Consider the following 21,636-nt stretch of genomic DNA (forward strand, 5'->3'; position numbering starts at 1 on the left):
GATCACAATATTATTATGCCTTTGTGGTGTAATTTGGAGAGAATGGTGCGTGATCGCTGTCGACCTCCATCACCGCTATATGGTATAAGATTATCTAGAAAACCATACAGGAGCTGCATTTATCCGTTCCGAAGTTGTTTTGAATGCTAATGATTGCCTTTACCGTACAACGTGGTAATGTCTTATGTTTTTGGTGCTTTCATACTTTTGTCTACTGCCTTTACTACCTTCTGGAGGAATAATCCCATCGTCGCAGTACACCCATGTCTCCTTCCACCTGCTTCCAACCTCAATTGTCGCCTCTCAGCCTCCCATGTTTTTTCTTCATTGGACTGCTCTGAAGCTCGATGATTGACGTTACAGTGCTTTTTGCAAACTTTTGTTGCCTCTTAACACTCTACCACAGATGCACAAGGTGAATCTCCGAGATAATCGTTAACCTCAAACGTTATGCGAATGACTGGTTCTTTCCTCTGGATTACGATGCACTGCAGTTAGCTGGAGAATTTTCCTACAGTAAGCGTACCAAAAAAATTGCAAAGGAGACCTATCTTGAGAGTTCAAACATTAGTTATCAATTCAGGATCGTAGATTATATTGAAATATTTACATTATCGTTTTCGACACGTTATTGCCATCAATATATGAATATCCTAAAACGCATTGTTCAGTTACACAAAATGTCTGAATATTAAACTTCCTGGCAGATTAAAACTGTTGCCAGACCAAGACTCGATACTGGTATCAGCGCAAACTCCCATGCAGACTGAAAATTATACTCTAGAAAATGTCCTCCAGGCTGTAGCTAATCCATCGTTCCGCAATATCCTTTCTTCCAGGACTCCTAATCCCGCAAGTTTCGCTGGAGAACTTCTGTGAAGTTTGGAATGTAGGAGACTAGGTACTGAGGGAAGTAAAGCTGTGAGTTGTGCTTGGGTAGCTCAACTGGTAGAGTCAAAGGTCCCGAGTTCGATTCTCGATCCGGTACACAGATTTAATCTGTCACGAAGTTTCATAGCACCGCACGCTCCGCTGCAGTGAAAATTTCAGTCTAGTAGTTATTAATACATAAACGTCAACGATGACAAACATGATTGTATCAAAATGAAAGTACAACTCAGTGCACAGTAATATGTATTAATACTATAGGAAACTTTTTCAAATTTGAGAAAACGCGTTACATAAAAAGAAAATTTTAATACATTGTTGTTGTTCTTGAAATTTTGATCAACTTGCTGCAACAAGTCGTTAGTGATGACAGATGGTTGCCCACTTACTACTGCATCATGAAAATCAATACAACCCTCCATAAACTCACTAACCCATTTTCTTCCTTTCCGTCTCACATGCGTTTTCGCCACAATCATCATTAATGCAAAGATGAATAGCGACATCTTTCCCGTTTTACGCACACAAAACAAATCATTCGCATATATCAATCAACTACGGCATTTTAAATAAGCATAAAGGTAAACACGGACGAATGCTTCCATTGTAGCACGCATGCTCGGATCACCACCGCAGCGCTGTAGCGGGTGTACCTCTATCAGAAAACATAACTCAAAAAACAGGCCTTATAATCTGTGATTTGATTAGTGAAATAAGACTCTCTCTATTTCTGTCTAACAAAGGTTACACGTTTCCTCTGCGACGGGGAGCCAATATACTGACTTTACCCTTACAGTTCCTAGAAATATAAAACACTGGTACTACTGACCGTCTTTGCCTGACTGCAGCAATTATCATTTTAAATATATTAATTCATCAACACAGTTGAGAGGTGGGCCTTGCCAGCTGATACGGTCTGAAACTGATTCTTATTTGTGGCACATATAATATGGTATAGTCCATATCCTTACTTGGTACTTGCATTCAAACAAGCCACTTCCGTGAACGTGTAGAGCTGTACAAGCATTGCGCCATACGCCAGGGGCTTCCGACTGTCATGTGTGCCCAGGCGATGCTTCACCGGATGCCGTATGAAACAGTTTCAGACTCTCACTCCGTAGTTGCAATATCACTGAGTGTTTAACAGTACTGTAGCTAACTCATTACAAAAGTAAGCCAAAGCAAAGAGAAGACGAGCTCCTCCCATTCCAACGTGCATGCAACTGCCGAGGCGCTCGCAAGCAAACGCAAGCGAAACGGTTCGGCCTCTTACGCACTGTCGACTGTTCGGCAGGTATTGAAAAGTCTGCGCGGTGGCGACCTTGGTTGTCGCGAAAAACGAGTCGCCGGAGTCCAGGAATTCAGGGAAGATAAGCCCGACGACCAGGGAGTGTGGCAACCAATAGAGTGATGTGAATTACCCCACGTGTGTACACTCAGATTAGCAACCAGACAGCGGAAAGGCTGTTTTCGGGATGTTTTTCGAACACGACGATTGATACAGAGCACAACGCCGAAAATTCCACTGAGTAAACTGGGAGGAGAAAAAGCCAGTGGGAGAATATAGTTGATTCTTTGTCAGTGAATAACTGGAGGAGAAAGGAAACTAGATAAACAACGATTTTAATTGAGAAGCAATGTTTATTCGCCATTTACAAGATTAACTTTTACCTCGCCTTAAAATGTTAATGTAATCTTTTTTGCTGAAAAAGATTTAAATTTTTTATGGTGTTACGACATAACGATTCTTGAAATAATCTTCACTTTTTCATTTCTTTGCAAAACTGTTGAAAAACTCATATTGCAACAAACAGTAACTGCTGGTCAATGCAGCTGAACAATTTAATGCCGAAAATACATCTTATAATGAAAATACTGTGAAAGTGGAGATGAAATTACTTGATGGAACACTCTGTTGCTACTCTATGAAAGAGCCATCGAAAACATCTGCGAAAACAGCTACACCTACTGACATTTTCACGTAAATGATCAACAACTACAGCAAAATAATTGAAAAGCCACGATCGCTTCAATCGTTTATTAGATGACCGGTTTCAGCTCTCTGAAGGTGCCATCATCAGATCTGAAATGTGGATTAACATTTATAAAACCATATGAACATCACGGCATATGAGGCAGACAATCTGATAAAATCATTGTCACGACCACTTAGGAGCTGTGGTAGTTTTATCTGGTGACTTCAATTTTATATTTTATGGAAAGAACGACCATGAGAGCAGTTTTTTTTTATTATTTTTTATTGGTCATGACAATGATTTTATCAGATGGTCTTCCTCATATGCCATGACGTCCATGTGGTTTTATAAATGTTAATCCACGTTTCAGATCTGATGATGGCACCTTCAGAGTGCTGAAACCTGTCATCTAATAAACGATTGAAGCGATCGTGGCTTTTCAATTATTTTAAAAACAGAGTGATCGCCCCATGACACACCCTGTGTTGACTGTAAAACTACAGTAAACTCTGGATATAGCCTCACTCCTTTAGATCTTGCAGCAGAGATTACACCCAGTATTCTGTTTCTTCATTTTCGTTCTGAGTAGTCACAAAAACTACGACAACTTTGGCCTCTGCGTCCAACTCAGTGCACACTGGAAGCCGAGAACACAGCACTTGTTGTTCCCTGATCTCCTCCTTCTGGTTGCTCCAACCTTCAATTGTTGCTGCTAGCCGCAGCTGCCAGAAACCAGTCAGCAGTGTGTAAGAGGCCTTCCAGGTATTCAGGAAACTAGTTGCCAGCAGTCAGCAAGTTATCCAGTTAATCTCTCTAGCACTAAGACCAGCGGTGCATCAAAGCGGTGTAAAGCAAAGCACAGTACAGCACAGCCGAGCAAAGCACAGCAAAACGCAAAGCAAAGCTAAGCGCCACCGAAGCCCAGCGGCGTTCCTGTCTTCGCCACCTGACCACTCTCTTTGTTTCTCTCCCCTCTCTTTTCTAGGACGAAAAGAACCAAATTCTGACAACCAACGCTTGGTTGAACATGGTAAGTGGGACCGCAGTGAGTGAGTGTGTGCACGGCACGGCACGAGGCGGCGGTGCTAGCTGAGTGTGTGCCTCTATGTGTCCGCGTCTGCTGCGCCGAGGCGCCGCCGCTGCTCTCTGGCGCAGCCCCGCACTCGCTGTCTGCTCATTGGCTGCGTCAGGCGTCCACAGGCCCGGAGACCCCGCTCCACCCTTACTTACACCGAGGTGCGAGCTGCCCTCGGCCAGTGGCGGGGCGCCAGCGGGACTGGGTGTCTGCGGGTGCCAACCTCCATTAGCTTTAGGGGGTCAGGTTGGGTTGTTTGGGGAAAGAGATCAGACAGCAAGGTCATCGGTCTCATCGGATTAGGGAAGGACGCCGAAGGAAGTCGGCCGTGCCCTTTCAAAGCAACCATCCCGGCATTTGCCTGGCAACCTCCATTAGTTTTAGGGGGCTGCGTTGGGTTGTTTGGGGGAAGAGACCAGACAGCAAGGTCATCGGTCTCATCGGATTAGGGAAGGACGGCGAAGGAAGTCGGCCGTGCCCTTTCAAAGCAACCATCCCGGCATTTGCCTGGAGCGATTTAGGGAAATCACGGAAAACCTAAATTAGGATGGCCGGACGCGGGATTGTAGTTTTAGGTGTCAGTGGGAAATGTCAACAGCAATAGCATTATCAAGAGATACCACAGAATGAGTCGCAAAGTATTCGTGAGGAAAGTACGAAATTTAAAATTACCTTTAACATACGATGAAGAACACTCAGGTCAAGCCTATTCTCAGCAGTACAACAAAATTCGTTCCCATAAAACTAGTACACTTTCAAATCCCTATGTTTAGAAAATGAAAAAGGAATACAAGTTAATGGAACGTGCCTAAGCTAATCAGGTTTTGCTGATTATATTGTAATTTTTTTCTGGAGCAAATTAATTTCGCCAAGTAATGAAAAAACTTCATAATCACACATTTTTTTATATTTCAAATATTTTTTCTGTATTTGTTTCTCAATACCTTAAATTTTCAGATGTAAAGACTGAAAGATTGTTACATCAAGTTAATCAGAAAATGTTTGTCTCCTTAGCTGAGTGGTTAGCGCATCCCATGGAGGGATCCGGATTAGATTCCCAGCCGGGTCAGAGACTTTCTCTGCTCAGGCACTGGTGTTGTGCTGTCTTCTTCATCATTTCATTCTCGTTCACACACACTCGCCGAAGTGGTGTCAACTAAGAAGACTTGGATCATCAGTAAACAACACAGATAAATCTCAGAAAGTTTATCAGTGTAGTTTGGATTCAACCTGTTATCACTGCCATCAAAATGGTTCAAATGGCTCTGAGCACCATGGGACTTAACTTCTGAGGTCATCAGTCCTCTAGATCTTAGAACTACTTAAACCTAACTAACCTAAGGACATCACACACATCCATGCCCGAGGCAGGATTCGAACCTGCGACCGTAGCAGCAGCACGGTTCTGGACTGAAGCGCCTAGAACCGCTCGGGCACAGCGGCCGGCATCACTGTCATCATTACCATTATCATCATCAGCCATCTGACATCCACTGCTGAATAAATGCTCCCTCAAGACATTTTGATTCATTGTTGACTTCAGATAAATGCATCTAGCATATTTACTAACGTCATCCACAAAACAACGTCTTGGTCTTTTCTTATCTCGTGGAATGCAGTACCATCTATTCGATAAATTACATGTTCCATCCACCCCCACTTCGTTTTCTTTATAGTCGTAATGGCGGCTTCCATTCCAGTTTCTTCTCCAAACATTCGTCCGTTTTTCTGTCTCTCTTAGCAATTTCGTGCATCCATTCGTCAATAATCAACCTTCTGTTTTTGAATTATTTTCGCATCAAATGACAGCTACACAATACAAACTTTTCAAAGCGTAACTTTGGAAACTGTAATTATTTTACCAAAAGCAGTACAAGAAACTTTTACTCTTTTCAATATTTATTTTACTGCCGATCTAGTTGTCTTCGTCTGCCCTAATTACAAAATATAGCCAACTAGTTCTATGACTTTACTCTTAATATGTATAATTTTCTTTTCGTTGTGTTGATTGCACATTGTTTTATTTGCATTATAACCAAATTTCATGCCTACTTTATAATTTTCCCTATGTACTTCCTCATATAGTTGTCGAAGTTTTTCTGCAATAGACATAAGCAGAATAGTGTCATCAGGAAAACGAAAGTGGTTGAGACGTCTTCCATTAATAGATATACCTTTTCCTTCCTTATCTCAGTTTTACGTGCTGAAAAAACCTCGTGTAGGGCTGCAGAGCATAGGGTTGGTAATATCTTTTGCCAAATACTGTATCTGTTCGGACGTGTCACTGTCAGAACTAAGTCTAATGGTTGCTGTGACATTTACGTAAACATAGATCGAATCATTACTTTATATTTCTAGTAGCTTACAAAGTCGTCAGTGTGGTTCATATCATTAATATTGGTTGACGGAAAAATATATTTTATACAGTACCGTGTATAGTTTTGAAATACTATGTTTTCCTGTACTAATACGATAATGCTATTACTATCCAAATTACATCATGGTTCAAAAATAAATCAGAGATGTTATTTGCCACACTCCGATAAGTAGGCTAACCAATATCACTTTCCACGTAACATCGAAGTGAAACGTCCCCAGGTCTTACATGCGACGTGTTAAATACATCATTAGCATTCACCAGGGTATCAGAAGGTTTCCCAGCGCTCTACCGTTAGTAAAAGAGTCGTCTCCAGTAATCAGCTCCTAATAAATTCCCAAGTGGGATTTAAAAAATTATTCTTCTCCCTTAACATAACTAACCGCAGAAACACGCGAGCTGCAAAACAGAATCAGCAGAAACCAAGTGACTGCAAAGATAAAACAGCCCGCCTTTTCCCCTAAGAGGAGCAAGTGAAAAATATGTAACTGATATCTTTGGGGCGATGGACAATGATGGTCTGGAGAGTTCTAGCCGCATTTACATGTAAGGTCTCGATCGTAAACAGAAAAATTAGTTCATTTCTGATTGGTCACATTTGTCGTCGTCAGTGGAAATAGTTACGAGCACAACAATATCGATGGGGAAGTTTTCAGGGGAGCATCTGGGCGTAGGAATGGTAGATGCCATACGTAGCTTCAGTGGAAGAATCTTAACGATGTTTAATTAGTCCAGTAAGGAGATGATCTAGAAGACCTTCATTCGGCGATCCTTGAATATTTCTCATAAACTCAGACCCTTATATGGCAGAATTAACTCAACACGTAGAGAAGAATCGAAGAATAGCTGCGCTAGAACGTCACGAAATGATCAACCGAAGTAGTGGCAGTTGCAGAAGAAAGCATCTCGGAGAGCTTGAATGAAGTTTCTAGATCACGTGAACTAAAAAGAGTCAGGCGGCGTAATACTTTCTCCCACATGAATCTCTCACATTGATCATGAAGGTAAAGTGAGAGGAAATGGGGCTTCTGAAGTGCTCTAACTCGAGTGCAATTGGGGATTAAACGGAACGAAAGAGTAAATGATAGTTTTACACGGTGTAAACTTCTACACACATCGTAAGGCTGTTTGTGAATACAAAAGTGTACGTGGTTTACCCCGTGTTGCAATCCATGGAAATCTGTAAATTATCTCCAAACAATCAGCTTTACACCAATTATTTAAGACAGAACTAGTTTAGAAGACCACCTCCCATTGTCAAATGTGATCTGTATAACAAACACGGATCAAAGCCTGAGGTTAACCGACATCAAAGCGGAAAAATTGCAAAGATCACTTGAGGTGAAACTATTACCAAAAGGCACAAAAAATCATTTCTTTACATAACTATCTACGTATAATGTACGATGCTGTAAGACAGATGCTTATGCTTTTATAAGATTTCAATGTATGTCAGGTACTTCGTTGCGTGCTCCGTTAGTGAAACGATTAACAAAGAGAAACTACATTTACTGAATTAACGCAGTCGGTGTATGCACATACTAGCCAACGCTAATAATCCAAGTCATAAGGCAAGTGAAGTAACGCTAAGCACAAATGCACGCTGTTTGTTATACCGGTGGCGTTTGAGAATAAGAGCTGAATCCTAGAAACTAATCATGTGCGAAATAAATGGCGTAATGCTGTATGTTTGGAGATTTATAAATTTAATCAGCCTCGAGACGTAATTCCAAGTTCATCAACTTGATGAATAAGATACTACCATTGTAAAGTATGTTATCCGACTGCTCGACATTCATAACTGCAGGAGAGAAAATATCCTATGATACACCGATTTCGACGAGTTGAGAGGGGCACTAGGAAGTAGCTTCTTGAAAGTCGTTTCTGTTACTACACTTTCGTTTCCGAAACAATCGAGACGAAAAATATATCGTAGGATCCAGCTGAAAACTTAGAACAATCGAAAATGTGAAAATTTTATATGCGTTTCAGGCCCGTAACCTAGTATTTTCCGAAAAACTGCAAACGTATTTGTGACGGAAAGCGCTATTTAAGCGGTCTGTAGCTAAGTGCTGAAAGGCCAACAGTCAAGATTCGTGGATTTCAGACTCAAATCTCGCGATATTCAAGAGAATGAAAGCGGTCTCGCAGTTTACGTGCTATAATACTAAATTAAAGAAATTTTATGTCTACACGTTTTTGCCCCCCCCCCCCCCCCTCTCCAAGATAGCAAGTGCTTTCCTGCGGAAGTGTGCTCAAAATGAATTGAAATCGCAAATTCTTGGATTTTTCGGAAAATATTATGTTTCGGGACCAAAGGGTACAAACATATTTTTATTATTTTCGAGTGTTACCCGGTCTGAAATGGATCCTGCGTCATGATTTTTTGCCCCGCTTTCTTTTTTGAAAACTGATATGAAGTGATCTAAGCCCTTTCACACGAGCTACCTACGAGTGGGTACCGACCAGTATTGCTAAAGTTCATCAGCATCGTTCAGACGCCCGGTATCGACTCTTTTTTGTGGAGGTAGCACGTCTGGTGAAGTTAGGATGATTCCCATGGTTAATCCAAGAACGAAGTCGCCTACTATAGATGCACGTGATAATGACTGCTTAATGACCAGCTGCGTGATCAGAAATGTTACTCCGACGCTTTTTGTAGATGGCTTTGAGGGTGCAGTAAATGAATTAAAGCTGGCTGGGATTGTCCAGAGGTCAGCGGCTGCAGACACCCTTCCTGCCTCCCGCCCCGCCCCCCTTTTAGCCCCCCTCCCCCCCCCCCCAAATGAAACTCCTGAGCCTGTGGACCGCGCCCGCCTGCCTGCTGCATGAAATGCCATGTCACTAACAACAGTTGTTTCCCTTCTGTTGTGTCTTGCAATAGGACGAGAAGAATCAACTCCTAATTACAAATATTTGGCTTACGTTGGTAAGTGTTTTAACTGCTGATTCATTAAAAACACACACGGCAGATGCGCAAATTTATATACTTTGTACTCATGATTTTTCCCCAGACAACCACGTAAATGTAGAACCTCGTTAGATAATAAAGCCTTCCCTATTATCCATGTATCTGAACTACCTTATTAATCCATCTCTTATAATAAAACTGTATTCGATACACAACTTTGGCACGAAAAGTAGCAGGTTCCAAACGAGACATAGTTCTAGTTGCCAGAAAATGCACATTAGTTCGACACTAGTGCGTGAAATTCCTTCTGCGTAGCTTACAAGGCGATTTTCGCATATTTAGCTTTTTAAAACACTTCTGACGTATGTGTACAGAAAGTGTGTTAGCGTTTTACAATACAACCATACTGGAATCGCAGTTGTTTTAAACGACTTTAATGGTCCACAAATAAAAATTACGAGGTTATTCCAGAATTAGAACATTATTACGTAAAATTTGAATTTTTCATGTAAGTGAATTCTTCTCTCGCTTCATTGCAGAAAAATTTCCCATTTCAGAGAGGAAAGTAATCAAATCACTTTTTGTTACTCTAATAGACGATGTTTCACAATTCCTATTGCACCTCTAGAGGTTGTAGAGGGATTTTAGCGCAAAAAAGTTTTGATAAGGAACTCATGTCCTAAAATGTACCGGTTTGTTGTAAAACAGGCTTGAAGATCGGCTGATTTTCAAATCTCCAACATCGTGGTACGGTACTTAATGGCAGAGCTGCATAACCCATCTATCGACAACGTCTTCCGAATCGTCTCAATCCATCACATACCATTTTCGTCCGACTACAACAAAGACTGCGAGAAACCGGTTCGCTCGCAAATAGAAGTGCTGGTAGCAGTTCTCCACAAACATGCACCATGGCTTGCGGACAGTGCGTATGAATACATTCGTCGCAGATACGTCTTCTGCAAGGAACAGCAGGATCGTCACGTGGACCAACTCCTGCACATTACACACGCCAGAGCTCATCGTCCCCACTATGTGCGTACCGTAAATCGGGAACTTTGAAAGTGATTTGATATTCATATTTTTCATTCACACATATGTTTCCGTACATGGGTTCTTATCAAAACTTTGTCTACTAAGTCCCTTCTGCAACCTCCAGAAGCCTGTAATAGATATTATGAAGCATCCTGTAACATATAATTAGTGGAATAAATGTTGTTTCCTTTATAACCATTAACAAGATTTTTTTTCTTAACTTACCTCTCCAGCAGAGCTCATCATAAAATGACAGTAAGTGCAGAAAAGAATAAATTTTTCTCGATTTCCTTCCACAACAACAAAGAAGACCTTCTCATGTGATAAATGACTATCGTAGCCGAAGATAACACAGTAGTATGATAAACAGAAATATTATATGATGAAAATGTTAGGGTATCTAACTGGTTTTCACTAAACTAATTTGTGTCTCAACTGAACTGAAAAATGAACAGTGGTCAGGCACTGTAAATGTAGGAAAAAGTGAATGAAAGACGAACGGTAGGGTAACACTGAAACATTTATTGAAACTTCCTAGCAGATTAAAACTGTGTGCCGGGTCAGGACTCGAACCCAAGACCATTGTCTTTCGCAGGCAAGTGCCTATCAACTGAGCTACTCGAAAGCGACTCGCGACCTGTCCTCACAACTTGATGCCGCTAGTACCTTATGTCCTACTTTACAAATTTCACATAAGTTCTGTTGCGAAATTTATAGTCTGGAAATCTTCGAGGAGTGCTAGAACCACAACTTTCGTAGGAATGCTAGTCCCACGGGTTTCGCAGGAGAACTGTGTATTTGGGGTAGGAGATGAGGTACTTGCGAAAGTAGAGCTGTGAGCATGGGTTGTAAGTCAGTTGGTGCCGGCACTGTAGCTCAGCGTGTTCGGTCAGAGGGTTAATTGCCCTCTGTAATAAAAAAAAAAGAAAGAAAAACCGAGTAACTGTATCAACGATGGACTTGAACGGGTGTCATGCAACGTCTTCCTCGAACAAATGCAACGACCAATAAATGAGATTTTTAAAAAAAATGGTAGAGCACCTGCCTGCGAAAGGCAATGTTCCGGGGTTCGAGAACCTGTCTGCCTTACAGTTGTAATCTGGCAGGAAGTTTCATACAAGCCCACATTCTGCTGCAAAGTAAAAATTCATTCTGAAACACGTTTTATTTTCAAAAAAGTCACCCCTGTTATTGCGCATATTCCAGACATCAGCATGGAACATACACACTGCTTCGCTGCCATGACACAAGTGAACCAGGGAGGGTATCAGCTCTACACCAGCTAGATCGTTCCAATGAATTAGTGTGAGCTATTTTAAGGGGATGAGTAATGTTTTATCTGATGAGATTATGTGGTTACTGAATCCATATAAGTTTACTAAAATGACCATCAATCATAAAACACTAATTCTGTCGACCTCTTGCTGCTCGAGAAACAGTTCGCTGTCCTCCTCACCTGACACTCTCGGTCGAGAAGACACTACCCTCTATGTCACCCGTCACAAGAGTGTAAGTGATGGGTGCCTTGTTCTCTTGAAGTAGACACCAGCCAGTCGGTTATCCCCTACAACCAGACAAGAAGAATTTCATGCCTAACTCTACATTACACTGTTATAAAATTCTCTAATTAGAGGCTGGTGGTTATCCTAGAGGATTTCTCACTCAGTTCTATATTAGGTCTGTCATTGATTGTCAAAAAAACGAAGAATACTCATTAGGTAATCTCACTGGGGAGGTATGAAGTAACGAGTCATGTAAGCTTCTTTCCAGCAAATAAGCAGCATACGGTTTAAGCAGCCGGGTAAATATTGCATTTTCTGGGGTGCGTCTGTCCCAGTTCAGGGGTAAAGGTAGCTTGTTCAGACAGTCGATTCTACGACTCGTCCAAAATTCAAAACATGATGATCTCCAAAAACGCTAGTAACAAGCCACACCGCTAATTTTACTCGCTCACTACCTCATCAATCACACATAATACGTGAATAAATAGAGTTTCTCGGTTGAAGATATCTTTACGAGTAACAACCAGTATTTACTAGTAATACAGCAATGTCAGTAACCATGTGTTACTTTTCTCCTTAACGCGTTACGAAGCTGCATGAGCATTTTCGGGGAGAACACTGACATTTTCTTGGTGCACATCTGCATTAATTATGATACAACAGTAAATGAACGATAAAGTTGTTAATTTTTTGGAAAAAGTGACTCAGAGAAAATTAACTATCAAATAAAGTACTATAAGTGGTTACCTTCCTCCTGACACAAAATTATCTTCTTCTGCATTAATTATTTTATGATTCGTACCACAGTGCAATGGGGGGAAGAATATAAAATACACCTCTGAATAAGAAATTAAAGAGTTTACTATATAATTTGCACTGCCTTATTTCATAAAATTAAACTTTGTTGCCCATTTACTGATCAGTGATGAACTAAATCAGATGTAATGCTCAAAAACTTTAATGCAGGTGTTCAAAATGGACTTGTGGCTCCGCAGGAGGAGAAAAATTAAATTTTCCGACGAAAACACCGTGGCATCAAGAAGTTTGCAATAATGTTCTTTTTTTTTTTATTGCTCCAACTTCATTAACGGAAACTGAAATTACAAGAAATTTCCCAAGATATCACTCCAAAACTTTCCTCATTCATTTCTCTGCTGAATCTCTGCTACAACGTTTTAAGATATATCTCCATCCTCCTTACATTAGGCGAAGTAGGTTGACGGAATAATACAAATGGCTAAAATCAGGAGAGGTGTGAGGCAGTGTTCCTCATTATCATCACTAATATTTAATTCTTATATAGAAGAGGAATTGTGGAGAGCAAAGGTGTGGGAGTCGTTTGCTACGGACGGAAATTCAGCGTTATACGGCAAGCTGGTGACACAGCAGTGGTCGCGAAAGCGAAAGTGAACTGTCGAGTGCCTAATTAAGTGAAACATGTGCTGGCTAATGGCTACAGTATGGACGTAATCAAAAAGAAAACTGATGCACTGGCACGGTATCAGCAGGCTAGCACACCGGGCAACTAACTGCTAACTGCTGCACTTGGATATGAGACTCATGAAGAAGTGGATGAATTTTGTTACATTGGAAATAGATAAAGATTGACGGTGCGAGGATGACCTAGTAACAAAAATTACAAAAACAGAAGTTTTTTCTATAAAAAGAAACTACTACTAACATACAAAAGTTATGTTTGGAGCACGGCTCCGTATGGGTGCGGAATTTGCACGATGGGGAAGACAGAAGTGAAACAACTGGAAGCTTTTGAAATGTTCTGGTGCTGCAGACTGTTCAAATGGACTGATGGTGTAAGAAATGAGGAAGTCGTGGATCGAGGCAACGAGAAAAATGTCTAACGTACCACACAAAGAAACACGTGACAAAAGAAACGAAGGAAGATTAGAATTTAACTTCCCGTCACATCACGATAATTAGAGATGGATCATAAGCTTGGAATGTCTCAAGGATGGTGAAGGAAATCGATCGTGCCGTTTCGAAGAAGCCATCTCGGAATTTGCCTGGAGCGAGTTAGGGAAATCACGGAAAACCTAATTCTGGATGGCCGAACACCGATTTGAACTGTAGTCACCACGGATGCGAATCCAGTGTGCTACCTATTATACCGCATCGCTCTGTAAAGTGATACAACGGTTGCGTATATAAACCACTCAAAAAAAGAACTTTTGCATCACTTCCATATCAGCAAGGAAAAGAGACAGTAAACCTTGCGAAACTAAATAGTTAAATTAACAGCGGAAAAAGTATCCAATCTAGCCATTGGTAGTCCGAAGCCGATCCTCCAAAATAGTGAATGACTTTAACTGTGTTAGGGTGATTTTTTCTTTTACAGTCAGGCAGAGATCAAAGCGAGGATCCAAATTGGAAACTAATCTTACTCCAGTCTCCGTCAGCTTTTTAATCTGTCGAGGAATTTCGAACTCTAACGGTAAAAAAACTCAGATACAGCATCTGCATAATTGCAATAATCTTCTAGTTTGAAAGCGAAAATTATTAAGGAAGACCTACGTCCGCTACAAGATGAGATCACTGGGGAATGGAGGATCCAGCTTAATTGTGAGCTTGACTAGCCCAAATGTTGAAGGTATGAAGAGTACCAAACGGCTTATAGCGGAAGGTCAAGTCTCTCAGATGGGCAAACATCAATGACCTTTGAAATCACACTTCTCAACCACGGACGTTGCTCGACGCGTGCACCGGAGTCAAAATGATGTGGTTCGGACAAGGAATCGGTTCCAGTTGACAGGTAGTGTTGAGGACTAACATCGCACAAGCCGTCTATTCTCGACAGGTGCACAGAATGATCGATACCTACGACTTCCGAGGCAAAGGAACTGTGGGCTCCGTGCTCAAGAATTGAACTGGACGTTCGAAGAGGCTACGGGACGTCATGTATCGCATCAAACCGATACGAGAAGATAGCATGTTACGAATCTATATTCCCGACGATCATGGCGAACACGACGTTGTACAAGGTCGTGGGATCAATTACAGATGGGCAAGAAATCATGCAGAATGGAGGCCCCAGGGTTGACGTCGGGTGTTGTTTACGGACAAAACTCGGATCTGTTTGTACGCTGATAATATCGAGCGCCTACAAAGCTTTGTCCCACACGTGCATCAAGGTGATATGGTGGAGTGATGTTCTGGGATGGCATTACATGCTACTACCGCACACCTTTCGTGGTTGTTGAGAAGTTTCAGAGACTGCAACCATTAGTGGAGCCAACACGTACGTGACAATTCCATCTTCTTGGATGATAACGCAAGTGCTCATCGTACTGTCCTCGTGAACATGTTCCTCCAGCATGCTAGAATCACCAAAATGGCCTGCCTATCCCCCGGACTTGAACCTAGTCGAACATGTGTGGGATCGACTGAAACGAGCTGTTGTTGGACGTCGACAAGGACCAGTATTCTGTGCGACTTACGCAGAATCGCCATTGGAGATTGGACAATTTGGATCAGGAGTGGCTTGATAATCTCATCTGTGTTACTCCACGATGGATTCAGATCTGCATCCGAGCATCAGACGTTCCACTACGTTCTGACGATGCTCAGCAGTTGTGTGAAAAACCCCCGTCTTCACACAAATGTTTCTTGTTACAGTGATTTAGACATACTGCAAATGGATATAAACGCATGCTTCAGACCCAGCTTTTGTTTTCTGCGCTATGAATGCGGAAATAAAGGATGATACCGAGCTTCTATTGATGTTCGTGACATGTGTGTAATCTCCTGGGGTCCCTGGCTAAAGGTGAACCAGAACCCGTTGCTCAATTGAGTTTCGTATGCATTGTGGAACAAAAACAAAAAACAAGATTTACACGATTTAACTACGTGATATGGCAAGATACTGTTGGTTATCTCCTACCGGCCTTCACGTATTTTATTGAATCGATGTAAATGAGGTTGGTTTCCCTGATACATGATGATGGAGAGTCTCACTCAAAATCGATCATGTATGTTTTATGAATAATCCACATCAATAAAGTGCAGGCTGAGGAAGTCTGTAATCCTTCACATACAGTGAATGACTGAACTCCTTGCTGAACCCACAAAACCGTGTTCCTGAGACGCGCATTGGTAGACTTACCTGCTCATCTTCATTCTCTCCTACGACGAACTTCAGCCAGAGAAACAACAGGAATAGAGAGCTCCATCAAACCAGCCTCAGAGCTGACGACCGAAACGACAACCTGAAACGTCACGAATAAACTTGAATATCGCACAACACCCTAACTGCCAAATAAGGAGCCGAGAATAATACATCGCTGGGCAGGAGGTACGTCACGCACTGACTGACACCTGTCCACTGGTGCCTGAAGGTCAAGCCGACCGCTCCTCCGCCGCTGATCCGCGGTAATTACATCTCTAGTGGTCCCAATGGAGAATGCAGCCGCAAAACTGCAGGCAGCCAAAGTCAATTACCGGCGGTGACGGCGGCGGCGGCGCACCGCGGATCTGTATCAAAGCTGCGCGGTGCGGCGTTTGCGGCAGAGGCGCGCCTTGTAATTAAGCAGCGGACAAAGACACCGCTAATGAAGGCGTCGGAGCAGGCGCAGACGTCGGCGCCGTGGTGGCGGCGGCGGTGCCGGCGGCGAAGGTCGGCGCGTGCCGCTCGGGACCGCCACACCAAGCGGCCTCCGAGTCGCGCCGGCGGCGCTGAGCGCACCCCGAGATGCTGCTCCTGCATCCGCGCCGACTGCAATCTCACCGTCCATCTTAACAGGCACTCAGTATTCCGTTTGAGTAGGGAGACCCAGAGTGCCGTAGACAGCGGAGCACAGTCTCGTTTCGTTTATCATTACTTCCGAATAAGGCTTCCATGTCCTCACCTAATTAACAAAGTACTTGATTAGTATTTCAAAAAAAAAAAAAGGTACGATTGTGGACTCAAGATCTCTTTGTACACAACTTAAACCCGTCAACGTACTGTGAGGAGGCAAATCATTGTGACCACTGATCACGGAAGACTAAACTACACTACTGGCCATTAAAACTGCTACACCAAGTAGAAATGCAGATGGTAAACGGGTATTCATTGGACAGATATATTATACTAGAACTTACATGTGATTACATTTTCATTCAATTTGGGTGCATAGATCCTGAGAAATCAGTACCCAGAACAACCACGTCTGGCCGTAATAACGGCCTTGATACGGCTGGGCATTGAGTCAAACAGAGCTTGGATGGCGTGTACAGGCACAGCTGCCCATGCAGCTTCAACACTATACCACAGTTCATCAAGAGTAGTGACTGGCGTATTGTGACGAGCCAGTTGCTCCGCCACCATTGAACAGACGTTTTCAGTTGGTGAGAGATCTGGAGAATGTGCTGGCCAGGGCAGCGGTCAAACATTTTCTGTATCCAGAAAGGCCCGTACAGGACCTGCAACATGCGGTCGTGCATTATCCTACTGAAATGTAGGGTTTCGCAGGGATCGAATGTAGAGCCACAGGTCGTAACACATCTGAAATGGAGCATCCACTGTTCAAAGTGCCGTCAATGCGAACAAGAGGTGACCGAGACGTGTAACCAGTGGCACCCCATACCATCACGCCGGGTATTTCGAATACACGCTTCCAATGTGCGTTCAATGCGATGTCGCCAAACAGCGATGCGACCATCATGATGCTGTAAACAGAACCTGGATTCATCCGAAAAAATGACGTTTTGCCATTCGTGCACCCAGGTTCGTCGTTGAGTACACCATTGCAGGCGCTCCTGTATGTGATGCAGCGTCAAGGGTAACCGCATCCATGGTCTCCGATCTGATAGTCCATGCTGCTGCAAACGTCGTCGAACTGTTCGTGCAGATGGTTGTTGTCTTACAAACGTCCCCATCTGTTGACTCAAGGATCCAGACGTGGCTGCACGATCCGCTACAGCCATGCGGATAAGATGCCTGTCATCTCGACTGCTAGTGATACGAGGCCGTTGGGATCCAGCACGGCGTTCCGTATTACCCTCCTGAACCCACCAATTCCATATTCTGCAAACATTCATTGGATCTCGACCAACGCGAGCAGCAGTGTCGCGATACGATAAACCGCAATCGCGATAGGCTACAATCCGACCTTTATCAAAGTCGGAAACGTGATGGTACGCATTTCTCCTCCTTACACGAGGCATCCCAACAACGTTTCACCAGGCAACGCCGGTCAACTGCTGTTTGTGTATGAGAAATCGGTTGGAAATTTTCCTCATGTGAGCACGTTGTAGGTGTGGCCACCGGCGCCAACCTTCTGTGAACGCTCTGAAAAGCTAATCATTTGCATATCACAGCGTCTTCTAGTAGTGTAAATATCGGCTGGTGGCCTTACGGGCACTGCCTAAGGAAAGTATTTTACCGGAGCTGAGATGAATTTTTTGAGGCTGCAGAACATCATGTAAAAGAAATGTTGAATCAACTTTGTCGTGGCATCCAACAAGACGCAGATCTCTCGGTAAAACCCACAGCGTATTTATATTTTAAACACAGATGATTTATGCTTAGAAACTGATGACTGTGATTTCTATGAAACGCTTTACATCCAGATAGATGTCTTTGTTTTATCAAGCAGACATACAATCCCGCATTTGGAGGGGCGATTGATTATAATACACTGCTGGCCACCGTAAATGCAACACCCTGAAGGAAGCATCCGAATCGAGTGAAATTTACACCATGAGTTTGCAGCGATGAGATATGCAACTGATTATAATTTCAGCGCAGACGCACATCACGCGCGACTGTGGCGCCACCTCATAGCGCCATTTAAGGCTTGGCTATTTCGACGAGTGTACGTTCGGCACGTGTGTTTACCTTGTGGTTCTTTCACAAGACGATCAGTTATGCCTCGTAGACAACAGCGAACATCTTTTGATCAAGTATCCGAGTTCGACAGAGGAAGGATAGTGGCTTACCGAGATTGTGGATACAGAGAAATCGCTAGTCGTGTTGGACGAAACCAAACAACTGTAATGCGGATGTGTGACCGTTGGATGCAGGAGGGTACGACGGACCGACGTGGTCGATCGCATTCACCTCGGTGCACCACTGCACGTGCTGATAGGCAAATTGTGCGCATGGCAGTGACGGATCGCTCAGTGACATCCCGAACCATAGCACAGCACATTGCGTCTGTAATGCATCATCCAGTGTCTGCGCGTACCATTCGACGCCGTTTACAGCAGAGTGGTCTGTCCGCAAGACGTCCATTGCTTCGTCTACCATTGACGCAGAACCACAGACGTCTCCGTCGCCAATGGTGTGATGACAGACGGATGTGGACGGCAGAATGGAATGACGTTGTCTTTACTGACGAGGACGCTTCTGTCTGCAGCACCACGATGGTCGGATTCGAGTGTGGAGACACCGTGGAGAGAGGATGCTGGACAGCTGCATTATACACCGCCACACTGGTCTTGCACCGGGTATTATGGTATGGGGCGGTATTGGATATTACTCTCGCATGCCTCTAGTACGCATTGCCGGTACTTTAAATAGCCGGTGCTACATATCCGAGGTGCTGGAGCCAGTTGTCCTTCCTTACCTTCAGGGCTCGGCCACAGCCATATTTCAACAGGATATTGCGCGACCACACGTGGCACGCATTGTCCAAAGGTTCTTCGTCAATAACCAGATTGAACTGCTTCCCTGGCCGGCTCGCTCTCCGGATCTTTCGTCGATAGAAAACATGTGGTCCATGGTTGCTCAACGAGTGACCCAGATTACATCCCCAGCTGCCACACCAGATGATCTTTGGCAACGTGTGGAAGCTTCTTGGGCTGCTGTACCCCAGTAACACATCCAACGTCTCTTTGACTCAATGCCGAGACGTGTGGCAGCTGTGATCTCCAACAATGGCGGCTACTCTGGCTACTGATTCTGGCAGGAACCACATGTCACAGACGTCTGTAAACGTAATCATTTGATACTTGGTCAACATGTTATCTACAAAATAAATTTTGTTGCGCTACCTCTTGTCTTTCTTGGTGTTGCATTTACGGTGGCCAGCAGTGTACATGAGAGGTCCATTTACTATAGAATTACACTGAAATGAGAAAAGTCGTGGTATAGCCATATGCGCATACACAGACGATGGTGGAATGACAAGACGTAAAAGAGCAGTGTACGGGCGGAGCTGTCACATGTAGTCAGGTGATTCATGTGGGAAGCTTCCCGGCGTAGTTACGGCCGCACGACGGCAATCAGCAGACTTCGAACGCAGAACTTGACACGTGGGATATTCCATTTCGGAAATTGTTCGGGAATTTAATATTCCGAGGTCCATAGTGTCAAGAGTATGTCGAAAATACCAAATTTCAGGAATTACCTGTCACCACAGACGGTTTCACTTAACGACCAAGAGCAGCGGCGTTGGCTTAGAGATGTCAGTACTAACAGACAAGCGGCAACTGCAGAAATCAATGTGGAACGTACGACGAATGTATGTTTAGGATAGTCCGTCGAAATTTGGCTTTAATGGGCTACGGCAGCAGACGACTGGCGCAAGTATCTTTGCTAACAATGACATCGCCTGCAGGGGGTTCTTCTTGGCTCGTGACCATATCGGTTGCACCCTATATGGCTGGGAAACCGTGTCCTAGTCAGATGAGTCCCGATTTCAGTTGATAAGACCTGATTCTAGGGTTCGAAACGGCGCTGTCGTCAACAAGGCATTGCCCTAGATGGTGGTGACTCCATAATGATGGTCTTACTGGGTCCTTTACTCCAGCTGAACCGATCATTGACTCTACTTGGAGACCATTTTCAGCCATTCATGAACTTCGTTTTCTCAAATAACGGCGGAATTTTTATGGATGTCAAAGCGCTATGTCACCGGGACACAACTGCTAGCGATTGGTTTGAAGAACATTCTAGACAGTTCGAGCGAATGCTTTGGCGACCCAGACCGGCCGACATAGATTCCATCGAACGTTTATAGGACATAATCGAGAGATCAGTTCGTGCACAAAATCTTGCACTGGCGACAGTTTCGCAATTATGTACGGCTACAGCGGCAGTATGAGTCAACACTTCTGCAGGGAACTACCAAGAACTTGCTGAGTCCATCCGTCGTCCAACTGCTAAACTGCATCGCGCAGTCCGACACGATATTAGAAGATATCCCATGACTTCTCTCAACTCACGGTATTTCAACATTTGCGAATACATAATCGTGGCAACGATATGGATCAATAAATATAATCCCGACCACATATATTTACCATTTCCTCCAGTACCACTGTTTCTGGAGGCAAGTCTCATAATTTCATCGCTGCAGAAGAATATATTGAATGATAGTTACCTACGATTGTGATATTTGACGTGACTTGGCTTCTATAACAATCATTCCTAATTACAATGAATTAATACCTATGTAACCACAGACGATAACTATACACACTCCAATCGTGCCAACCGCCGTGTAAAGCCTTGTGATATGTGCCGCCACCTTTGCATCGCTAAAGGCCTTCCAGATATTTTGTATAAATTAACTGGGTTACTGAAAACTTTGATGCAATTGCATCACAGTGCAGGGTCTCACATGGATAGGTAACTCACTGCTGATATCGCGAAACTTGGACGAGAAGTGCCTCCTTACCCGTCACACTTACTGTCATTAAACTAGCGTCCCCTCAGACCACTAAATAATGCTCATTCCGATCCCCGCTTTGTTCATGTGGAGGAAATGAAAAATTCCATCCACCACTGGCTCATGAACAGAGTCAGTAAGCTTCACTGAGAGAGAATACACATCCCTGCTTACAGCCTGTTGATAAGGACAGAAGTTAATATTCACAAGTGAGCAGCTACGAAATTAACTGATGAACTGCTGTGTAAATTTGATTTCTTTTTC

General features: G+C 43.4%; 1 protein-coding gene across 1 annotated transcript in view; it reads left to right on the forward strand.

Moving 5' to 3' along the window:
- The window catches only part of LOC126263383 (neuronal acetylcholine receptor subunit alpha-7), a 316,056-nt gene that overhangs the window by 40,984 nt on the left and 253,436 nt on the right, over positions 1-21,636 (forward strand). Inside the window, exon 2 of the mRNA XM_049960476.1 lies at positions 3,850-3,894. Within this exon, the coding sequence (XP_049816433.1) occupies positions 3,850-3,894 (45 nt within the window). The remainder of the gene's footprint in view (positions 1-3,849; positions 3,895-21,636) is intronic.

This window comes from Schistocerca nitens, chromosome 6, assembly GCF_023898315.1.
Source record: "Schistocerca nitens isolate TAMUIC-IGC-003100 chromosome 6, iqSchNite1.1, whole genome shotgun sequence".
Taxonomy (NCBI): Eukaryota; Metazoa; Arthropoda; class Insecta; order Orthoptera; family Acrididae; genus Schistocerca; species Schistocerca nitens.